Raw genomic sequence first — 19,248 nt, 5'->3', positions numbered from 1 at the left:
ATTCTACCTGTAGCTAATAGGTCTGGCCACAGAAAAAAAGTCAAAGAAAAGTAACACTGTTGTTTGTTTTTCTTCCCTAACTCTAATGTCAGCCCCAGTCTAACAAAGCACCCAGTAATATTTGCTTAGGCACTGAATTTGTTAGCCTTATTTTCACTGTTTATCCCACATTTCTGTAAAAATGTGTTAAAAAGAAATAATCTTTTAATGCCAAAAGTTCTCAAATACTCTATTTCACAGGCATAGTGTACACTAGAAGGAGCTTGCAAGTATAACTGTGCTAGAATTTTTATATTATCAAACCCCAGCGGGGTGGTCCAACTCCTGACACTGCAGCGGTTCCAAGGATGAAATAACACATCCTGCCAACCCAACTGGATTTTACCAGCAGAGCTGCAATGCTTTTTTTTTGTTTGTTTGTTTGTTTGTTTTTGTGGTTTTTTTTTGGTTTTTTTTTTTTTTTTTTTTTTTTTTTTTTTTTTTTTTTTTTAATTTTCTGAGACAGAATACCAGCAAAAACTTCTCCTGAGAAACCAAGCAGGGACTATACATTAGCTGTCTGCTTGGGATGCTCATCTGGCACACAGGAGACAAAGGTGTGCATCCCCACTCTGTTTAAATCAGCTGTATCAAATCTTATCCCCTCTCCTAGTGAAAAGTCTCCCCAGTCCTGGCCCTGATGACTACCAAAAGATCCTTCTGAGCTCATATGTCAGAACCAAAACAGTTTGATCAACTGATGGTTTGTCGCAGTGCGCTGTCGTATTGTGCTGGGCAGCGACAGCAGGGGTGCGACCTTCCCCTGTGAGCTCTCCTATTCCAAGTTATTGTTTGGTCCAGCACAGGAACAGATAACAAAGACATGGGACTTGGGGTAAAACTGGATGGATTTATTATGTCTATGACCTGGGACCCTCAAGACAGAGCCCAGGGTATCTACACAGTTTTTTATCGGGGGAGTGGTATAGGGCAACCAACCAATGAGGGCATGGAAGGGGAGGAATCTAGGGCAGGACTAACATTCTATAAACCTATCAAGGAGAGCAGGGGAGGGGGATAATACAAAGTAACAAATGGGGTATTGAATACTACAAGATAGACAAGGAACACTCTGGAAAAAGGGGTAGGGATAGGGCAGATTGACAACTTGGGAGCGAGGAAGTTAGGGAAGGGCTTGGGTAACTTGGGAGGGGAAGAGATTAGGGAGGAGAATAGTGGGCAAACACAAACTTAAAGCAAAAACCACACCACAGCAGTGGTTAGGATGGGATGTGGGAGAGCTGGGTGTCATTCAGGCAATACAAGAGCTCAAAGAAGGGTGTCTTCTATCCCAGACATCTCAAGCAGCAGCCTTTTGGCTGAGGGGCAAAGTTCTGTGTGCTTGTCAGCGGAAATACTTGCTGGGAGCCCAAGGAATCTTTCCTGACAAGGATAGTATTGCAGTTGATGTGCCCCCACTGTAAAAAGCATAGTTTTTTAAAAGTTGGTGTGTACTTGCACAAACACATGTACATTTTGTTTCCCTGAAGAACTTCTGATCAATTCTTAGGAGCTCAGGAAAGGCCAAATGACCTAAGGGTTATAAGGTGCCAGTTACAGATACTGTTTCACATTCTTTCTTAGAAAAATAGTTATGAAACTACTGGATTTTCTTCCCCACCCCCCCCTTTTTTTTTTTTTTTTTTTTTTTTTTGCATCTCTTCCAATGCAAAATACTTTGTTCTCCCAGTGGAAACCAACAATTTACTAAATACTTAGTGTAATTCCTATCACTGTCTCTCAAGTGGGCCTTACATTTCATAAGCAAGAATCTTTCTTCTTATGCCATAGTCACTACATAGAACTAAATACAGCCACAGAACCTGCACAAATCTTTGCCGACACACAAAATTTTAAACACCTTATGGATAAACATTTATGAATCCTGTCAGAGGTTTAAAACCACAATGAGAAAGAAAGATTTTCTTCAGGTCTGAGGAATGTACTTTTGGTCTAATGTCAGTCCTACACTGAAAAAGCCTTGATAGTTTGTTTGTCTATGCTGACAGCTCCTTATTCAATTGTTTACAATGTCTCTCCACTTAATTCTTGCTATAACTTTGTCTCTTTGCCACACTCTTTACACTGTACCGCAGTGTGCCCCAGAGACATGGTGAGCCAGCAGCTCACAACTAACTCAGCTTAAGGAGAAATGCTAGCAACAAAGACCAGCCTGCCAAAACCCATAAAACTTGCTGCCTTTTGCCTCAGTTTAAAACAAAAAAATAATATTGCCTTTTCTCTAAAGTGGTAAAGCAACACATGCCCAAATGACTTCTTGACATTACAGGATTTTTAACGGTTTTGAAGGAACCTTAGCGCTTTTAACACATTCTCCAAAATGTATGGTGGTTAATTAGTTTTGTAGTTAGCATAAGTAAAAACAAACAAACTGGTGGCAGAAGGTGCAACCACTGGCTTTTGGTAGGCAATGGGAAGTACATGAAATCACAGCTCCTGAAATACTGAATAAATTGTAAAGGAAAGAGTTGATTAAAAGCTGAGAGACAGTTGTGTCCATTGCCATGTTAACCTGCTGTTTTACTGTTACCTCTGTGTCCATGAGAATGTACCTGTACTTACCAGCTGGGCAAAAACAGATAACGAAAATCTAAAACATGACGAAAAATGGGCATTTCCCCCCAAATGTGTTTCTCTTCTTTATTTTCTTTAAGATTTAAATGAGCTTTTTGCATTATTTGTCAATTTTTTAACTTTTTGTTAAGAAAACCTTGTAAGAAAAGATGACTCAGTAGATTAAAAGCCACTGCTACTATGCATTGCAAAGCAAAATTTCACTAGGTCGCATGTAGCAATCTTTGCACAGACCACTGCATGCTGATAATACCACTTTCCCACCAGAAGTGCCTTACCCCCTGCATATGTCCTCAAGATCACTCAAAAACTGGCTGCAGGAATATACTGCAGATCTGCACCCTCTGCCTGCTCTCACCCAATTTCAGGGTCCTACCCCCTCTCTTGTTTATATTTCCTGTACTTCACCCCTGCAGGTAAGGCTGTTGTTTGTAGTCATGTTTTCTTATCTAGCACAGATTTGTTCTGACTTTACTTGGACAGTCATGGAGGGCAGAAAGGAGCAAATAGGCTTTTCTTTGCTGTGTGCCCATTATAAGGAGGGGGCAGGAGTGAAGGGCAGAAGGGCTAAGGAACAACTAGCTTATGCCTGTTTATTTTCTACTTCCTAATGTCTTAAAAGGCATTAATCTCTGTGCAAGGTGCCCTGAAGAGGAAAGTCCTCTGTTTATGTAGGAGGCAGGAATGATGTGGGAAGGGGAAAGGATGGCTGCTCTGCATTCTCAGGCAGCTTTGCCTCCATCCTGTTCTGGATTGATCTCTGCCAGTGGTGATGGGTGGCTCTGGCACTAGGCCCATGTCACCTTGCCATTTGGGCTGAGATCGCTGGATGTGGTGAAGGCTTTGCAAACACCTCGTGCCCACAGACAGCTGGCTTGGGACCACGGAGCTCCCCTTACACAGGGCTGAGGAAGAGGAGTGACACTGTAAAGGAGTTTGGATTACAACAGGTTTACAAATCTGAACTAGCAAGCTGGTACACAATACAAATGTCAGTGCTAGGTATTGGAAATAAAACATATACAGGCACTAAACCTAGCTTTTTATTTCACATTTAGGACTGCATGAAATTTCCACTGGTAAAATACCACACTTTTCCTGCGAAAGCATTTCCATTTAACCTCTTAGGATTAGAAGAATGGAACCTCTTCCTATTCATCTGAGAAGCAGTGCATATGGATGCTGAAGCGGTACATCTCTGAGATCTGGTCAGGATCTTCCCAGTAAGATTTCCCATATTTTCACATTTAAAGTGTTTGTTCCTTCTTTTATTTGAAAATAAAAAGTATTTCCTCTAAAAGATGATGAGCCATACAGTAAACAGGTAATGACAGTAAAACAAATCCAGCCAGGAAAGGGAATAATAATAATAATAATAATAATAATAATAATAATAGACAAACACATACTACTTCTGTGCTCAAGAATTTTGATGTCTTAGATCCTCTGATGTTATTTTGTGTTCTTATTTTCTGCATCCTATGTCACCTACGTCAGCTACTTCCCTGGCTCTCAGAAAAGCATTTTACAGCCACTATTTCACTTCATGCAATAGCTCCCTTCCTGTATGATTTTAATGGTTGGTGCAAATCTAGATGCAAGAATTAGGGATGCATTTATCCTCCCCAGACAGAACTCCTCCTGCTGACATTCTCCACAGCATAGTTTATGTCCAAGGCTCCAAGAATCATGCAGAATCCCATGGTTGTTTCCAGACAGTCAAGCAGAAAACCAGGTTTGTCAGCAACACTTCAAAAGGCTGTCTTTTATCTGTCTTTTTCCTTCTTGCCTCTGCTGGTGTTCACATTCTTCTTGCCAACACTGGTGCTCCTTTAACTCAGCCACCGGATGGTTTTTCAGGGTTTAGTTCTCATCCCAGCCATGCCATCCCAGGCTTCACACTTGAGTGAAAGAGGAGCACCTCTGGCTCCTCGTTAAACCTCTGATTTAATGCAAGGTGAGTGAATAAACAACAATGCCTCTCTCTGCACTGCAATAAGCAATCTTCTGAGAAGTCCAAAGAGCGTGCTGGCATTAGGTGATGGGGAGAGCATAGAAGAATTCTGTCTCTAGCAGGTGGGAATGCTACTAGCACTACTCTCACGTCACGATGAGAGTGAGGTTTTTTTGCCATTGTTGTTGCCCTGAAGATGTTTAAGTCCTCTTCCTCATACTGACTACTCACTAAAATGTGATAAATCTCCACATAGTAAGCTCTAATAATGAAAAATGCAATATGCTGAAACTAAAAAGTCTAACTGAAGAATGATGCTTTTCAAAGCTGTCTGTTTTCCCAAAGACAGCCAGCCACACTCAAAGCTGTCTGTTTTCCCAAAGACAGCCAGCCACACACACTGGTCTGTGCCTCCACAGTTTTGACTTGGCCTCTATATTCTGTCCCCTCCCTAAAAGGTCAGTTTAATATATTCTGGCAAATCATCTTTATTTTAAAATGATAATATCAACAGTTTCTGGACTCTAAACTTGCCTTTTTGCAGAATTTTTGCCTTTTGGCTATTGTAAAATTTGTGTAAATGCACTCACGTTCAACTAAGTTATAAACCCTCAAAACCCTGCAGTTTGTTTTTATTAGATGCATTTCTCATCAATTCTGAGAACGTATTTTTTTCTGCAATGTCAAATCCAAACTGTGTGCTGTGTCATTCAGCATGTCCTGGCAGACAAGCCAAGAGCAAAGGGACTGTTGGCCACGAATTGCCTTTGCCCAGCTACATGCCAGCAGTGCACACAGCATTGAACGGAAGATGAAGGAGTGTGGGGTTTGCAATATACAAAGAGCAAGGTGAAAGAGAAGGGAAAGCAGGCATGGGCTTGTGATGAAGGGGACGTGGACCTAAACTGGGAAACAAACTGGGGTGGACTGGAGAATATGGAAGAGGACTAGAAAGATGGGGGAAACATGATTTTGTACATGTGGTGAATAATTTTGTGGTTTGAAAGAAGCTAGTCATGGTCACAAGAAAAAGAAAAAATCCTTTTGTCTCTGACAGACATCGACATTGCCAAGTTTCATCCAGCTGAGAGGAAAGGGCTATGAAGCCCAGGCTGGCAAATTGTACTGCAGTGCCTAATGGAGCAACTGGCAACTTGCTATCACTATAAGAGATGCTGCTAGTTTGGGAGCAATAGAGGTCTGGTGCAGTGAAGGGCCTCAAACATGCTCCAACCTGGGTGATAGAATATGGTATCTTTGTTTTCTTTTCCCCATTTAAAAATCACAGGAGATATTACAGGCCATTTACACACAGATGTGTGCAAATACTTTGCTAAAATTGCATCATATAAAACAAAACCTTTTGAAAAGGGTGTTTTTTAAATTCTTGTGACTGTGGGTGCTCATTGAGACCGGGCAATGCTGCGACTACCTTGCTGGCTGCATCCATTGAACGTTGTACGATCTGGAAAAGTTAGCAGTAGGTGTCTCAAGTAAGGCATCCAAATCTCTCTGTGTTTAATACCTACTTTTCTCCACCTTGGCTCACCGTGCATGCAGCTACTGTCTTAGAGAGCATGCTCTACCCTGAGCCCCTCACTGAGTCACGTGTGACAAAGTCTGCAAGGATATCAGATGTAATGCTTGAAGAAATTGTTACTTGTGTGCTGGGACTGTGCCACTTTGCAGACTTCCTAAAGCCCTTTTGCGTCCCGTCCCACAAACAGGCACACACGGAGAATAAAGCAAGCCCTGATAGCTTCAGCTCCTTGTAGTACCACTTATGTGTGGGGATCTCTGCAGGCTGGCAGTGAGCTGTGGGTCCCCGGGAGGAGCGGGGAAATCCAGTGGCAAAATTGTAGTGAAAGGCTTTCTTTCAGGCAGCAGGGACGAGGAAATCCTCGTCCCTCACAGTAAGGAAATACAAACAGACCTCTATTTGGCTCCTAAGAGATGAGAAAGAAAAGTGCAACTCTGGATGGAAGGTTTCACCTGGCATTAACGCGTAGCGACGGCCCCGCAGCCTCCGCCTCTCACCGGGTATCCCGCCCGGGGCCAGCAATGCCAGCTCCCCGCCGTGCTGGAGCGCCTGGCAGCCTCCAGCGACGCCCAGCTGCCCCACGGGGGGCTGCCACCTTGGCTTTTGTTCCGGCTCAGAAACCTGGATGCCACGGGCCGGGCTCCTGCCCCGTGCGATGCGGGACTGTCGGCACTTGTACATGTTGATTCAGAATGTGGCGGGGGCGTGGGGGAGGAATAAACCCTGCGGGGGAAGCAAGCGGCGACTCCCCGGGAGCACCGGGGAGGGTTAATCGGCGAGGATCTGTGGGTCTGGGAGGAGGAAGCGGAGGCCGGGCTGGGGAGGGGGAAGGATAAGAGGAAAAGGGGCAGAGCGGCTCGGAGAGGTCGCACACCGCCAGCCTCCGTAGCCGCGGCATTGCCTTCCCGCGTGCTCCCGGTGGTGGTGGGTCCTCCCTTCCCGTCCAAGTCGCTTCCTCCCGCTTCCCCTGCCACAGAAGGCTCAGGACTGGAAGGCAGAGAAAGGGACCCTCAGGGCTAAACAGCAGCCCGCCCGAGGCGGAGGCAGGCGCGGCGCCCCGGGGGAGGCGGCGTCCGGAAGATTCCCCGACAGTGGGAGGGCTCCGGGAGAGGAGAAGCTGGGGGAGCATCTCCTAGCCGGGGTTGACTCCCGAGGAGCGAGGGAGGGACACGGAGAAACGGAGAAAGTGCCGCCTCTCAGTTTTACAGGCGTCCCCAAATTTTAAGGACTGGGGTGGGGAAAAAGAAAACTGAGGACCTGAACTGGGACTTTCCAGCCGGAGCGATTGAAAAGGAGCCAAAGCAGGCGTCGGGGGGGAACGACATCCCAAGGAGAGTCCCCGTCCTCTGCAACCCGCAGCCGCTGTGTGCCCGCCGCCGCCGCCTCAGGATGTGGGTGCCGCTGCTGCTGCTGCTGCCAGAGCTGCTCCCTGCCGTGCCGGCACAGAAGCTCTCCGCCCTCACGGTAAGGCCACCCCGCCGCCGGCCCCGGGAGCACCTGAGCGGGCGATGCGGCTCCCAGGCGGCGAGAGGCGCCCGCGGCTGCCGGGCCGAGCCTGCGCCCTGCCCCGGCCGGGCGAGAGCTCCGCCGCGCCTCGCCCGGGGCGCAGCTGGCACCGCCCCGCCGAGCGCCTTTGGGGAGAGCGCGGCCCGCGGCTGCGAAGTGCAGGTTTACTGCGAGTCCCCGCAGAGCTTCGGTCCAGCGCTAATGTTCATATTAATGCTTTTATTTGCCCGAAGAGGAATAACGCTGCAGTGAGGTCTGCTTTTGGACCTACTCGGGCTGACAGATTTTACTTCATTTTAATCGTAAAGCAACATGAAACAAGCCTTTCTGGCTATTCCAGGCTCCACGATGCTATACATGGAACTCCGCGTAGAGATGGGTGAGCCAATTCATTAGGCTTACTAAATAAGCCATAACCACTATTCTAGCCACGACCTGAGGTTTGCAGCTAATAGCTCAGTTCAGTCTTCTTGTAGGGCTTGCAGTGTTTGCAAAGCTATAATTAATGCAATCTGTAGAAATAAAAACATTTTCCTTAAATGTGTTTTTAAACAAGTGCTTGAGTAAACATAACGGGCCTCTTTCAAACTGTTCAAAATACCTCTTTCTAACTGTTTTTAAGTGTTTTGGTGAAGGCTGTGCACTTGGAGTTTATTATGGTAAAGTTACAGGCAGCTGCAAAGTGAAATCGATCCTATTTTGTTTAAGTCTTTCAGAAAATTTCTGTAATATCCCAAGAGTTGAGTTTTTTCCTTTTTTTTTTTTTTTTTTCTCTCCTTTTTCCCCCCTTTTTGAGTAAGGTGCTATAGGGACAGCTCAAGGTGAAATGGCTGTGGGGGATGGCTGAGCTGTTCATACCTGAAATAGTTGAGGAAAAGTTTTGCCTTGTTGACTAAGTTTGGGTGGGGTTTTTTTCCCCTCTTAAATTATTTGTAGATTAGAAGCTGCTAATTGAAAACCTTAAAGGATTGAGTTAGCTCCATGAATTTTATTGTGTGTGGCATTTTAAAGTGTGGGACAGATAAAAAAGTCAAGTGATTCCCATATTTTACATTTTAAGACCCTCATCTGAAGCCTCCTTAGACTGTCAGGTGATATACACTATTCTAGTAAACAGATTAACATTGCAATTTACTTTCAAGTTTACTTCAACAAATGTTTAAACATAATTTGCAAGATAGGACATGTAATATTCTTTTTTTCTGTACATAAAAAGAGTTCTAAACACTAGTGTGGAAATAAACCGGAAATGCTACCAAACCTTAGTTTGTCCAAATGTAAAGTAAGAGTGATTGTGACTGTTATGATACATAACCCAAATGATGTTAAAGCCTTTTAAAGTATGGATATAAATCACTGCAGAATATACTTTTCATTCAGTGAGGGGTTGTCTGTGTCACAAAAGGGAAGAAAAATCTGGCCAAGGGCACTTTGGCAAACTCTTTAAAAATTAAATGCCACAGACTCATGCAAATGTATTTGAATTCACGGTTATCTGAGTGATGTTAGAAGTCCCTCTGTTCCTTCCTTCACCAATTCAAAGTGTGCATTAATCATTTATGTAGTCTGCATTTACTTATAGTAGTCTGCATCTTTATGAACCATGAGCAGAAAAGCCAATCCTGGTGGTATTCCCTGCCTCTGCTACCAAAAAGGTAATGGTTTTGATGATGTCAGGCTTTCAGATTGAAATGAACTTGAACATTTTGGTAGGCTAGCTAGCCTTGTTAGTAGAGGACTGTAGGTTTTGAGCTCATGTTAGGTTTTCCGCTGCCTGTGCTCTTACGGAAAGGGCTCACCCATACAAATACTAGACTACATTGGAAATACTTACCTAAAACAAGTAAGGGACAGGCAGACACCCATAGGAATGAAATAACACGCGCACACGCTGATGCACATATACTTTCTACATCTTCCCACAAGGCTGAACTTTGAGTGAGGCAGGTTTATTTCTACTATTTCTGTACTTACCTGTTTAAACAACAATAAAAAACAAGTGCTATTACAGCAACAAATACCACACTGCTTAATCGTTCTTAACTCCTGCAGTCATTTTGCTTGTAGCTCACAGACTATAACCCCTTTCCACATGCATCTTTCTCAAATATCTGTGGATAGTATCTGCATAATTACAAGGAACAACAAACCCAAGCTGTGTAGAAAGACCAAGAAAATCTATGGCTTTTTTTTCACCTGCTGTATCACTGTGTGTCAACTCAGAATGGCCTTTCTTTTCTACACATCATACGTGGATTTTATTTTTATTTGTGGTTTGAAGAATAACAGATAAAGGCCAGAGGTCATGAGAATGGGGTATGTTTCACTGTGGATATGAGTTTTATGAAAACTATGGAATGTTCATGGAGAGGGAATGTACATCCCTGATCACAATACTGTCAGAGGTATACTCATCTTGCCACGTGGTGGCAATATCAGAGGAACAGCCTACTGCAGTCACAAATCTAACATAAGACGAACCTTGGCAGAGACAAGAACCCCTCTAGCAAAAGACACTCTACTGTTTTCAAAAGATAACACATGGATCAGAGGCTTGTTCCTTGCCTGGGCTCTAAGCAACAAACTGGGTGATGGCATGGCAGGGAGGGAGGATATCAACATCTGTCTTTAAGATTTTCATCTGTATAAACAGATCTCTGGCCTGTTTTAACTATATGTCCTCACTAGCTCAAGGAACGGATGAAGTACTACTTTCAGAAAAGACTTTCAGTAGTTTACAGACCTGTTTCCCCATTTAGGAAATGGGGAAATTATTATTGGGAATAATATTTTTGCATTTCACTTGGGCAGAAATACCCACAAGAACCACCCATGTCTGTAGTCCAGGGGAATATGTGATTTTCAGATGTTGGAAGCTTTGCAATGGTCCAATTGCAATAAATCACAGAGTTTTCACACAAATAATATCTCCAAGAGATTTCTGGTTGTCTGACAGTCTTATGTGACTGCAGGTTTGCAAGGAGTGATGAGCATATGGCTTCCTACTACAGTAAGACAATTTCTGGCAGGCAGATGCATCAGAATAGTCAGTAGGTAGTTGAAATGCTCCAGTCTGTCTAGAGTCTGGTCCCCTGGACCCCATGGCTATATATAAAGGGAGTGTGAATGTTGTAATCTGTCTCTCTCTGCCCAAACTGTGGACCCAGCCAGCACTTACTTGACCGTCTGACTATGTGCCAGGATAGAGAAGGGCTGATGAGAGATGGACTGATGCATACCTGAATCTTTATTGGGAAGCCATGATGTGCACCAGGGTCTAAGAGTTTCAGAGTTTCTATGTGTTCACTGGGTTAGAACTAGTCCAAATTTTACTTTGAGTTTGTACCAGTCTTGGCTTCTTGTCACCAAGATTACTCTTTGCTAAGGTTCTCCTGGACTCTGGTCTCCCAAGTAGGACCATATTGCAATAATAGATAAAGTGAGGTGAAATGTAATATTCCAATTATTAATTGCTAACTGAGCCTCAGGGATGCATGCAGGAGGATAGTGTTCTTTAGTATTGTATTTATTGTTATTTCAAATTAACAAATATTGGCAACAGAGCAATGGCTTTCATTATGGAAAGGTAGGCTGAGAGCTGTCTCATAAGAACCCATGAGATCTGGAGGGACTGTAGCCAGTTTGGCTGCTCCTGTTTTTTTCTCCCCTTGTGTCAAATACTATTGTAAAACATTCTTACATTCCACAAAATATCTTAAGTAGCCTTGTCCTTTTACCTTTTTTATAGAAGACCAGGTAGCACTCTGCAATTTTTGTAGCACACTGTTGGATTGTTTTTGCAATGCTGCATTTTTATTCTGCTCTGTGAGATGTACCCATTCTTTCTGGATATATGAAACTGAGGAGATCTGAGCCTTGTTGACTTCTTGTATTAGGGAAATTAGGCATATCTTGAGGATATAGGTACTTTTGTTTTGAAACACAGTGCTTTGAAGAAAGCTCATTTTGTTCCTCAAATAAGTAAGTTTATGGTCACTGCACTTAACAATGCACTTTGTCATTGTTTATACTGGGTTTTTGAAACCATCAACTTCGCTTTTATCTCAATTGCAGTGTTGTGTGTGTGGATGTACTTCTAAAAACAATAGGATACTAGTGTTTCTTATTTTAAAATCTTGATGACTTTCAACATACCACAAACTATTTATACTTTCAAAGCCTTGCTGCACCATGTGCTTTTCTCAATACAACTGATAGATCTTACAAAGGAAGAAAGTTTGCTTGAAATTACTTCTTGAAATGAGCACCTCTGCCTGGTAATCATTTCTTTCATCAGCAGCTGAATATTTTGGGGAACAACTGTTTTCTTTTTCTCCCTTGGCACATGCTTTGTGAGTATGGAATAGCATTTGGTGCACTGGATAGCTTCACAACACTGACCAATATAAGGTGGACCACTAAGGTAGTTCAGTAAAGGGAGGCTAAACACAATCAAAGCTTTCCAAGTTAAGGACCCATTTGGATGGCGCCTGCAAACCAAAACATTTGGAAAAGTTACTCTAATTGTGACTGAAAAACCAAGACCATAAATAAAATTGTAAGTGGCTCCTTAACAACATTGTTACTGCAAATGGGTATTGGTACGACCAAGGGTGCATCAGCTCTGAAAATAAAACACTTTCAACAATGCTTCCTTGCAATAAACTCTCAAGACACTTCTTAAAGAAGCAACACCAAAAACTGTGGGAATTGATACTGAAAGCGTCAGCAAACTTTTCATCGGGGGTCAGAAGTAATTTTTGTGCATGCAGCCAACATAAACTGCACCTTATAATATATAAGACATTAATGAAGATGGCCAGTGGACTGCATGCCCATAAAATTTTTAAAACTAGAGTTGAAGATTAGAAATAAATGTGTGGGGAGGGAAGAGCAGGACAGAGCAAACAAAAAGAAGTAGATCATGCATATTGTGGCCACTTTTGGTGCTGTCATTGGCCCCTTGTTGCCTACTGAATACCTCGAGGAACAGCTGTATTTCTTGACAGTGGGCAAACTTCAAGGTTTAGTTCATTTTGAAAAGCCTCCAAAGGTTTAGCTGCTATCCAAAACCTATCTGAACCCTGTTGTCTGGAAACCAGGCTACAGATATTTTCAAGATCTGGCTTGCTTGAGACTTTGCTCATATTTCCATTTCTTCAGCCAGACCAGCCTCACCACAGGCACAGCCATTTTCATGGTATTTTGATACTTCATTTCCTGTCAGGCCTGAGACCAGGAAGTGCAGAGGCACCTGAAAATTAAAAACTGAGTAAGAAAGAGTTGGAATCAAAGATCTGTTTTTGAACAGCAATGAAGGTCTGAGTTTGGTTCAGGAGTGACATTTTTTATCTGAAGAAATTCAAACATTCTTGGGCAATCTGCAGAGCGAAAGGAGGTTACTCTGAGCAAAGGACTCAGAGTTTTCCAAAGATTTTGTGTTTTCTTTAGAATCAAAACCCAAATGCATCTTAATTTCTGTGTGATTCAATATTGTGCTCTGAGGTAGATTTTTAAATAGTTGAAATTGTAGATTCATGATGAAGGCCATTTCACAATTAAAATTTGTAATCCTTTCTTCCAAATTAATATAGTCAAAGTAGTTTTTGACTTTGTGAATACTGCATCCTCTGCCCCTCTACTGTCTTCTACGGCAAAATTCTGGCGATGCCAGTCATTTGGTCTCAATGGCCCTGTGTATTTTCTGTTGATATTTCTTTATCCATTTCTGGTTATTTATTGCTAATCACTACCTTAGTATTATCTACAGTGGCAGTGCAACAGTGCAACACTGGAGGCAAACCTGGAATGAGAAAATACTTCAGAAAAAATTTGCAATATGCTAATCTCACACATAATAATTTATGCCAAAAAAAGGAGGGATAGTGAGATGTAACACAATATTGTCCATAAGTAAATAAACTAAGCAGAGAAGAAAAGGTATAGCATAAATACCTGCATTTTTTCCTGAAGTTTTCAGTCTTTGCCCAGCTGCCCCATGTACATAGGGAATTGGTCTGAATTACAGCTATTGCTGTAGTGCAGTGGTGTGCATGGATACAAACTTAATGGGGAAGTGAAAGCTGCCTAGAAGAGTATGGAGTAGTTTTTAGATTGGTGTGATAACACTTAGTATAAGACGGTTGCTTAATAGGACTTTACCAAATTATCAGTGGTCCTCAAGCAGCAAAGCTAATGCAGTGTCACATCTTACCACAGAACTCGTGAAGTCAGTCTCCCAAAATGGAAGTTTCAGCTGGTCCTTGCAGAAGAAATCACTTTGATGAGTTAGTTCACTGCCCTTCAGTGAATTTTTTCCCCCTCTCTAATTTGTTACCTTTTAAAAATTACCACTAAGTGTTTCATCAGCTGTTGAAAATCCAGGCTAACAGAGAATGCAACCTCGAATTCTGGTCAGGACAGAAAGAAGGCGATCCTTTACAGCTCTCTCCCTGGCTTGCTGAGTGGGTTGCTAGTAAACTTGCTTGAGAATGTTTACTTCATACCTATCCAAAACCTAGCTTTTTTCCTTTCATTTACTTTAGGCTGCTTGTTGTGTCATCTTCTGAGACACTGAGTAAAGATAATTTTTTTTCTTTTGTGTTGCCTTAAATTTGTTTTGAGGATGTAATAATATACTTTCTTGTCTTTTGGGTGTTCATTTTTAAACTATATACAAATTAGCTGTCATACATGTGCTATAAATCTCTGAATCTGTCCTAGAGCACCTAAAGAGTACTTACATGCAAATAAAGAAAAATTCCTTTACTTTGGAATGCTCTTTAGGTCATGGCTTTATGCTGTATTCTGCAGATTTTTTTAATAAAATTGCTACCATGAAGTGCTCACAGTCTTTTTACTTGGCCTACCATTATCATGCAATTTCTTATATTCTGACCTTTTTTCAGAATTAAAACAAGGTACTATCAGTGAGTGAATGGTGTAAAAGCTCAGGAGAAATCAGTATGTTTTTTGAAATGCAAGTAGTGACAGATAAAGAATAATTTTTTTGGTATTCAGGATGGATTCACTATGATCCATGTAGCAAACTGCAGTACAGAGAAAAAAGATTGAAGGTGACCCCTGGATGTCAGGGTGGGAAGGCAATGCCTTAGTTCCATTACTGTTTCTTGCTCTTATCTGTAGTAAAGTGGAGGAATGGTTGAGTTTAGTCTGAGTAAAATCTGACATTGAGTCTCATTACTACTTTGAAGGATGGGGAGAACAGTGGGTGACCTTTTAGTAGACATGCAAACCATTTTAACCATATTTTAACTGCAACATGTCTACTTGTACAGAAATGCTGTTAAAACAGACTATGTGTGTGGAAATATCACAGAATACGAAGTGTGTGAGCTGGGGACCTAAATAATGCCATCTAGAGAATTGCTTCCCAAATGTGTTTCTTTGCTAGATGCTGCTCTTCACAGTGGCATCTTCCTGCAAATGGTAGAATCTAGGGTGTGGGGCCGCTGTTCTGAGAAAACAAGGTAGAAATACGGCATTGACAGCATGTCAGAAAGGTGGTGATACTAAAATGTGAGAATCTCTTCTCAGTGAAGCTGATACGTGCGTGCCTTGCTAGTTTCATTGCACTTGTCTTCATCCTGATATTCTATGCCACCCAAACATGCTGTGTTCCTCTTTGGGACTGTGAGGCAAACCTAATGGTCTTAAAATTAAAAGGAGATTTTCTGTTAGGGGCAGGAGGACACGTTGAACACAGCTTACCAATGGTCTCTGGTTCAGTCATCACAGTTAATTTATTTGTCCTTGTATGTGCAGGTGAAGACTTATTTATTGCATTTAATCACAGTATTTTAATCAGTTCTCATTCACTGTAGCCTCCATATGGATGCCACTTAATGCATACAAAGAGGTGTCAGTGAAACTGACCCAGGCTCTGTAAAGTTATATTTGTTAATGGTGTGGTCACTATGCATCACCTTTTTTTACCTATAGTGCTGTATGCTGCTCAAGTCCAGGGAACAGCTGTCACTTGGGCTGATGGGTATTCTAAAGTGAAAAATCACAGTGGCAAACGTCACTTTTTAAAGTAAAAGTTTCTAACAAAGAAATGAAATCAAGTAAGTGAAACCTGGTCCTGAAATGAGTATGCTATGATGTACTCGAGGGTAGCACATATTGTAAAGGTACCTTTGTCCCCACAACAGGGTGTAGAAATTAAAAAGATTGTCAACATAGAAACTATATCAGGCTTTGAGTTAACCATAGATTTATTTGTTGAGTGAATTATCTCTGGTGTGTTGGATGGCTTATTTTTGGAAGAGAGCCATCAAAGATTTAAGTGATGCAAAATAAAAAGCAGAGATGGGAGGGTCTATAGCGGTATTTTTCCATTTTTCCCCTTGTCCATTCCTTTCTAAACACAGAGCGGTGGCGCCGCTTGCGCAACGTCCTCAGGGGCAGGGAGGTCACCTTTCTTGTTCCATGGCACTGCAGGGATCCACCACGGGAGGGAGAGCAAGAGCAGCGCGGTCTGCCCCGTCTCCTCTGGCAAGGGCTGAAAGGAGGGGAAGCCTGTGTTTCCCTTCCCAGTGGCTTTAGTCCGGAGGGGAGGAGGGGAGCAGCTGGGGACCTTGATTTTTCAGTACTTGCCACTCAGTTGCACATCAGATGAGAACTCAAATGGGAAAAATCTCAAATGGAAGGAAGTCTTGACACAAGCTGTTGAAAGGTAGAAAAGAGTTCTGCAAAAACAGTGTCTTTAATGACATGGTGTGGCTTGACATTAATTAACATGAATTAGCATTCATGAGAGCTCAGAGCAGGCTGGTGAAGACAAGGGGGAATATATGACCTAAAATATGAGATGCTCTTGGCTGTGAGACAGGAGGAGCGGTTCAGTCTGCAGAAAGCATGGGGCATAATAATGTCATTGCATGCAGCCATGCTGTTTCTTTTTGTAGCATTTATTACATAAATTCTGGTGAGCAAGACAAAACAAAATGGACAACTTATTTTTTACACTGTATTTAATGGGATTGTATTTCAGACCATCTTCTCCTGGGACGGCAGTTTCCAAGCATGCCAAGTTTTTGATAGATTTCAGCCTAAGTGGATTTAGTTGCAAATCTGAACTTTAAACAAGAGGTTTTATCTTCCCATCATGTTTTCTCCTTGAAAGGTTCCATGAATTACATTTCTGAAAGAAAGGGAAAATTTTATTGAAAGAAGTGTTCACTTGGTAAATAGCTCTTCTGTTTAAGCTTCCCTTTTCCAGATGCTGAATGACTCCTGGAGCAAAAGCTCTGTCATTTCATGATAATGGATTTCCATTAATTTGCAATAAAATTACAAGGCAATATTCATGCATGGATAACTGATTTCAGTCTGAAGAGAAAATGGCAAAAAGCAGAGCTCAAGTGTCTACTTGTCTGTAACTAGTGCAGCAATTTTCTCCACTGCAAAATAGGTATCAAGTACTTCTCTTATGAAGTGTCAGTGTTTATGTTCATTAGCTGCAAGACCAGGAGAGGTGTATAGCAATGAGAGAGTCAGGATATTTTCTACTACATGACAAAGCCAAATCTGACACCAAGACTAAATGGCTGATAGAGATTAATTTTTTCATCTTTGTGGCTGGTGACAGACTCACTAAAGCTCAGTAGACACAACACTGCTGGTTTGATAGACGGACTGGTGAGATAACCACAGGTTCACAATATGTGCAGTATTGAGGAGAAAGCAAAGAAAAGAGCTAGCTGCAGCACTGCTGCTAGGAGTGAGTCCAGAGGACCTGGAAACTGGCATCCTTTGGGACTCATAGTTGTGACTGGGCTCTCTCTGGCCGCTGTAGATTTTTCTCCAGTATTCTCCTTCCTTATTCAGTTGATCTTTAGTTCATCTTCAGTATTTACATGCCTTTTCTATGTATAGTCTGTAAGCTATTTGTGTTTGTACAATGTTTTGGGCAAAAGAGGCTCATGCCTGGTTGACTTTCTTGGTCTGCCCCAGTTTTCAAGTTCAGTAATAAATAAATCTTGAATGAAACTTTCTTGCAAGTGAGACTGAACACAAATAATGGAGGATATACAAATAGTAGAGTTCATCAGGCAGTTGCGGCCAAAGTCTGGTTCTTTACACCCTTTGCAAATTATCCAAGCTGGTTATTTTGTATAGACTTTCTTATAACTACGAGTGTATATATATACACGCACACACACAAATACATATGTTTGATCCTACTCTGCCTTTTGTAAAGAATTGGAGCAAGCAATTTAACATTACAGGAAATGATCAGCAAAATTGTCTATTCTCTGGTTTTGTCATGCTGTTGGCCAAAGTGTTCTGCACAGTGCAGAGAGCCAAGTGTCATCTGCTTGGTATTTCCTGACTTGTGAGAGGTTAGTTTTTCAACCTTATCATTGCCCTAAAGCTGGGGTTCTCAGACTGTGGTATGTGTTTCCTTTCATGGTGCAAAACTCTTTCTCCCCTAAATAAAAATAGCCCTGAATCAATGTGGCCTGGTCTTTCCTACAAAGAATAACGTGAATGTTTGGATGCCTCTTCCTTTTTTTGCATGTAGGTCAGATGGACCTGGAAACTTCTCTACCCATTGCCTTTCCCTACCTTTCGAAGGAGAAGAGGATATGGGTTTGGATGAAAGATGTTTCAGTCCTGTGACCAAAAGAGCTGAGAGCTGTTCTTGCTGCTGTGTTCACAGCCTCTGAGTGTACTCTTGCTTTCTATAGCAGCAGCACCAATAACCCTCTGGGAAACCTGGTCCAAAGGCTCTCTTGACAAACAGAGCAATGTCAGGCATTATCAAGAACTTCTTCCTATAGGCCTTCTGTGGCTTCAGCATGTTGTATCCATCAGCTGCACTAAATTCCCTAGATTGCCATTTTCTACCTTAAGATGACCCATGTCAGCCATAGATGTATATGCAGGGGTACACTATATACATTCCCATGCAAAGCTTTTCTTCCTTTTGTTTTTCAGCCATGATTGGAAAACCCCCATAAAAGCTTAAAGTTCCCTTGAGGTTAATAACCAGAATGTCAGATATTTTTCCCCCGAAGTTTATGTAATTTGATCTGACTGCTTTGATCTGATATTTTTTGTGTGTTTTGGTCTAAGGGAATGATGTATAGGAGTCTAGTGTTAGTTTTCATTTGACAAGATTTCTAAGTTGTTAGGTTTTGACTGTGTTAGAAGTGCTGCAGGGCAGCTGTGTTTGTTAGTTGATGAATTTGTGTAATCTAAAGACTGAAAAGAACAAAAAGAATACCATCTCCCTTCAAATATCAGATCAGGTCACTTCAGGAACTGCCTCAGGTGATATTTGATTTTATTTTAGCAGTTTTCATTATTATCATTCTAAATAATGACAGAATAGAGCTTTTACTGCCTGCATTGCTTATTATGACAGGAGAAATCAAAAGGTCGCACAGTATCTTTCCTGGTCACAAAAGTAAATGATTTCTTTAAAACTGCTATCCTGAGTCTTCTCAATACACCTGGGGGTGAGAAAACTCCCAAGTGAGATTCATTTTACAACTATGTCAGGAAATCCCACTCTTTTAATAGAAGTAAGAAGCAACCAGACATCGCCAATGAAATTAGGAGGTTACAAATAGGACTAATCACA

At 42.0% G+C, this 19,248-nt stretch overlaps 1 protein-coding gene across 3 annotated transcripts in view; it reads left to right on the top strand.

Moving 5' to 3' along the window:
• The first annotated feature begins 7,059 nt into the window (after nucleotides 1–7,059).
• SMOC2 (SPARC related modular calcium binding 2) overlaps nucleotides 7,060–19,248 on the top strand; it is a 141,183-nt gene continuing 128,994 nt past the window's right edge. For all 3 annotated transcript variants that reach the window (XM_053939204.1, XM_053939203.1, XM_053939202.1), the window contains exon 1: nucleotides 7,060–7,592. In XM_053939204.1, coding sequence (XP_053795179.1) covers nucleotides 7,518–7,592 — 75 coding nt within the window. In that variant the 5' untranslated portion in view covers nucleotides 7,060–7,517. The remainder of the gene's footprint in view (nucleotides 7,593–19,248) is intronic.

This window comes from Vidua chalybeata, chromosome 3 (genome assembly GCF_026979565.1).
Source record: "Vidua chalybeata isolate OUT-0048 chromosome 3, bVidCha1 merged haplotype, whole genome shotgun sequence".
Lineage (NCBI taxonomy): Eukaryota > Metazoa > Chordata > Aves > Passeriformes > Viduidae > Vidua > Vidua chalybeata.
Note: the sequence above shows the minus strand (reverse complement) of the source record. Positions and strands in the feature narration are given on the sequence as shown.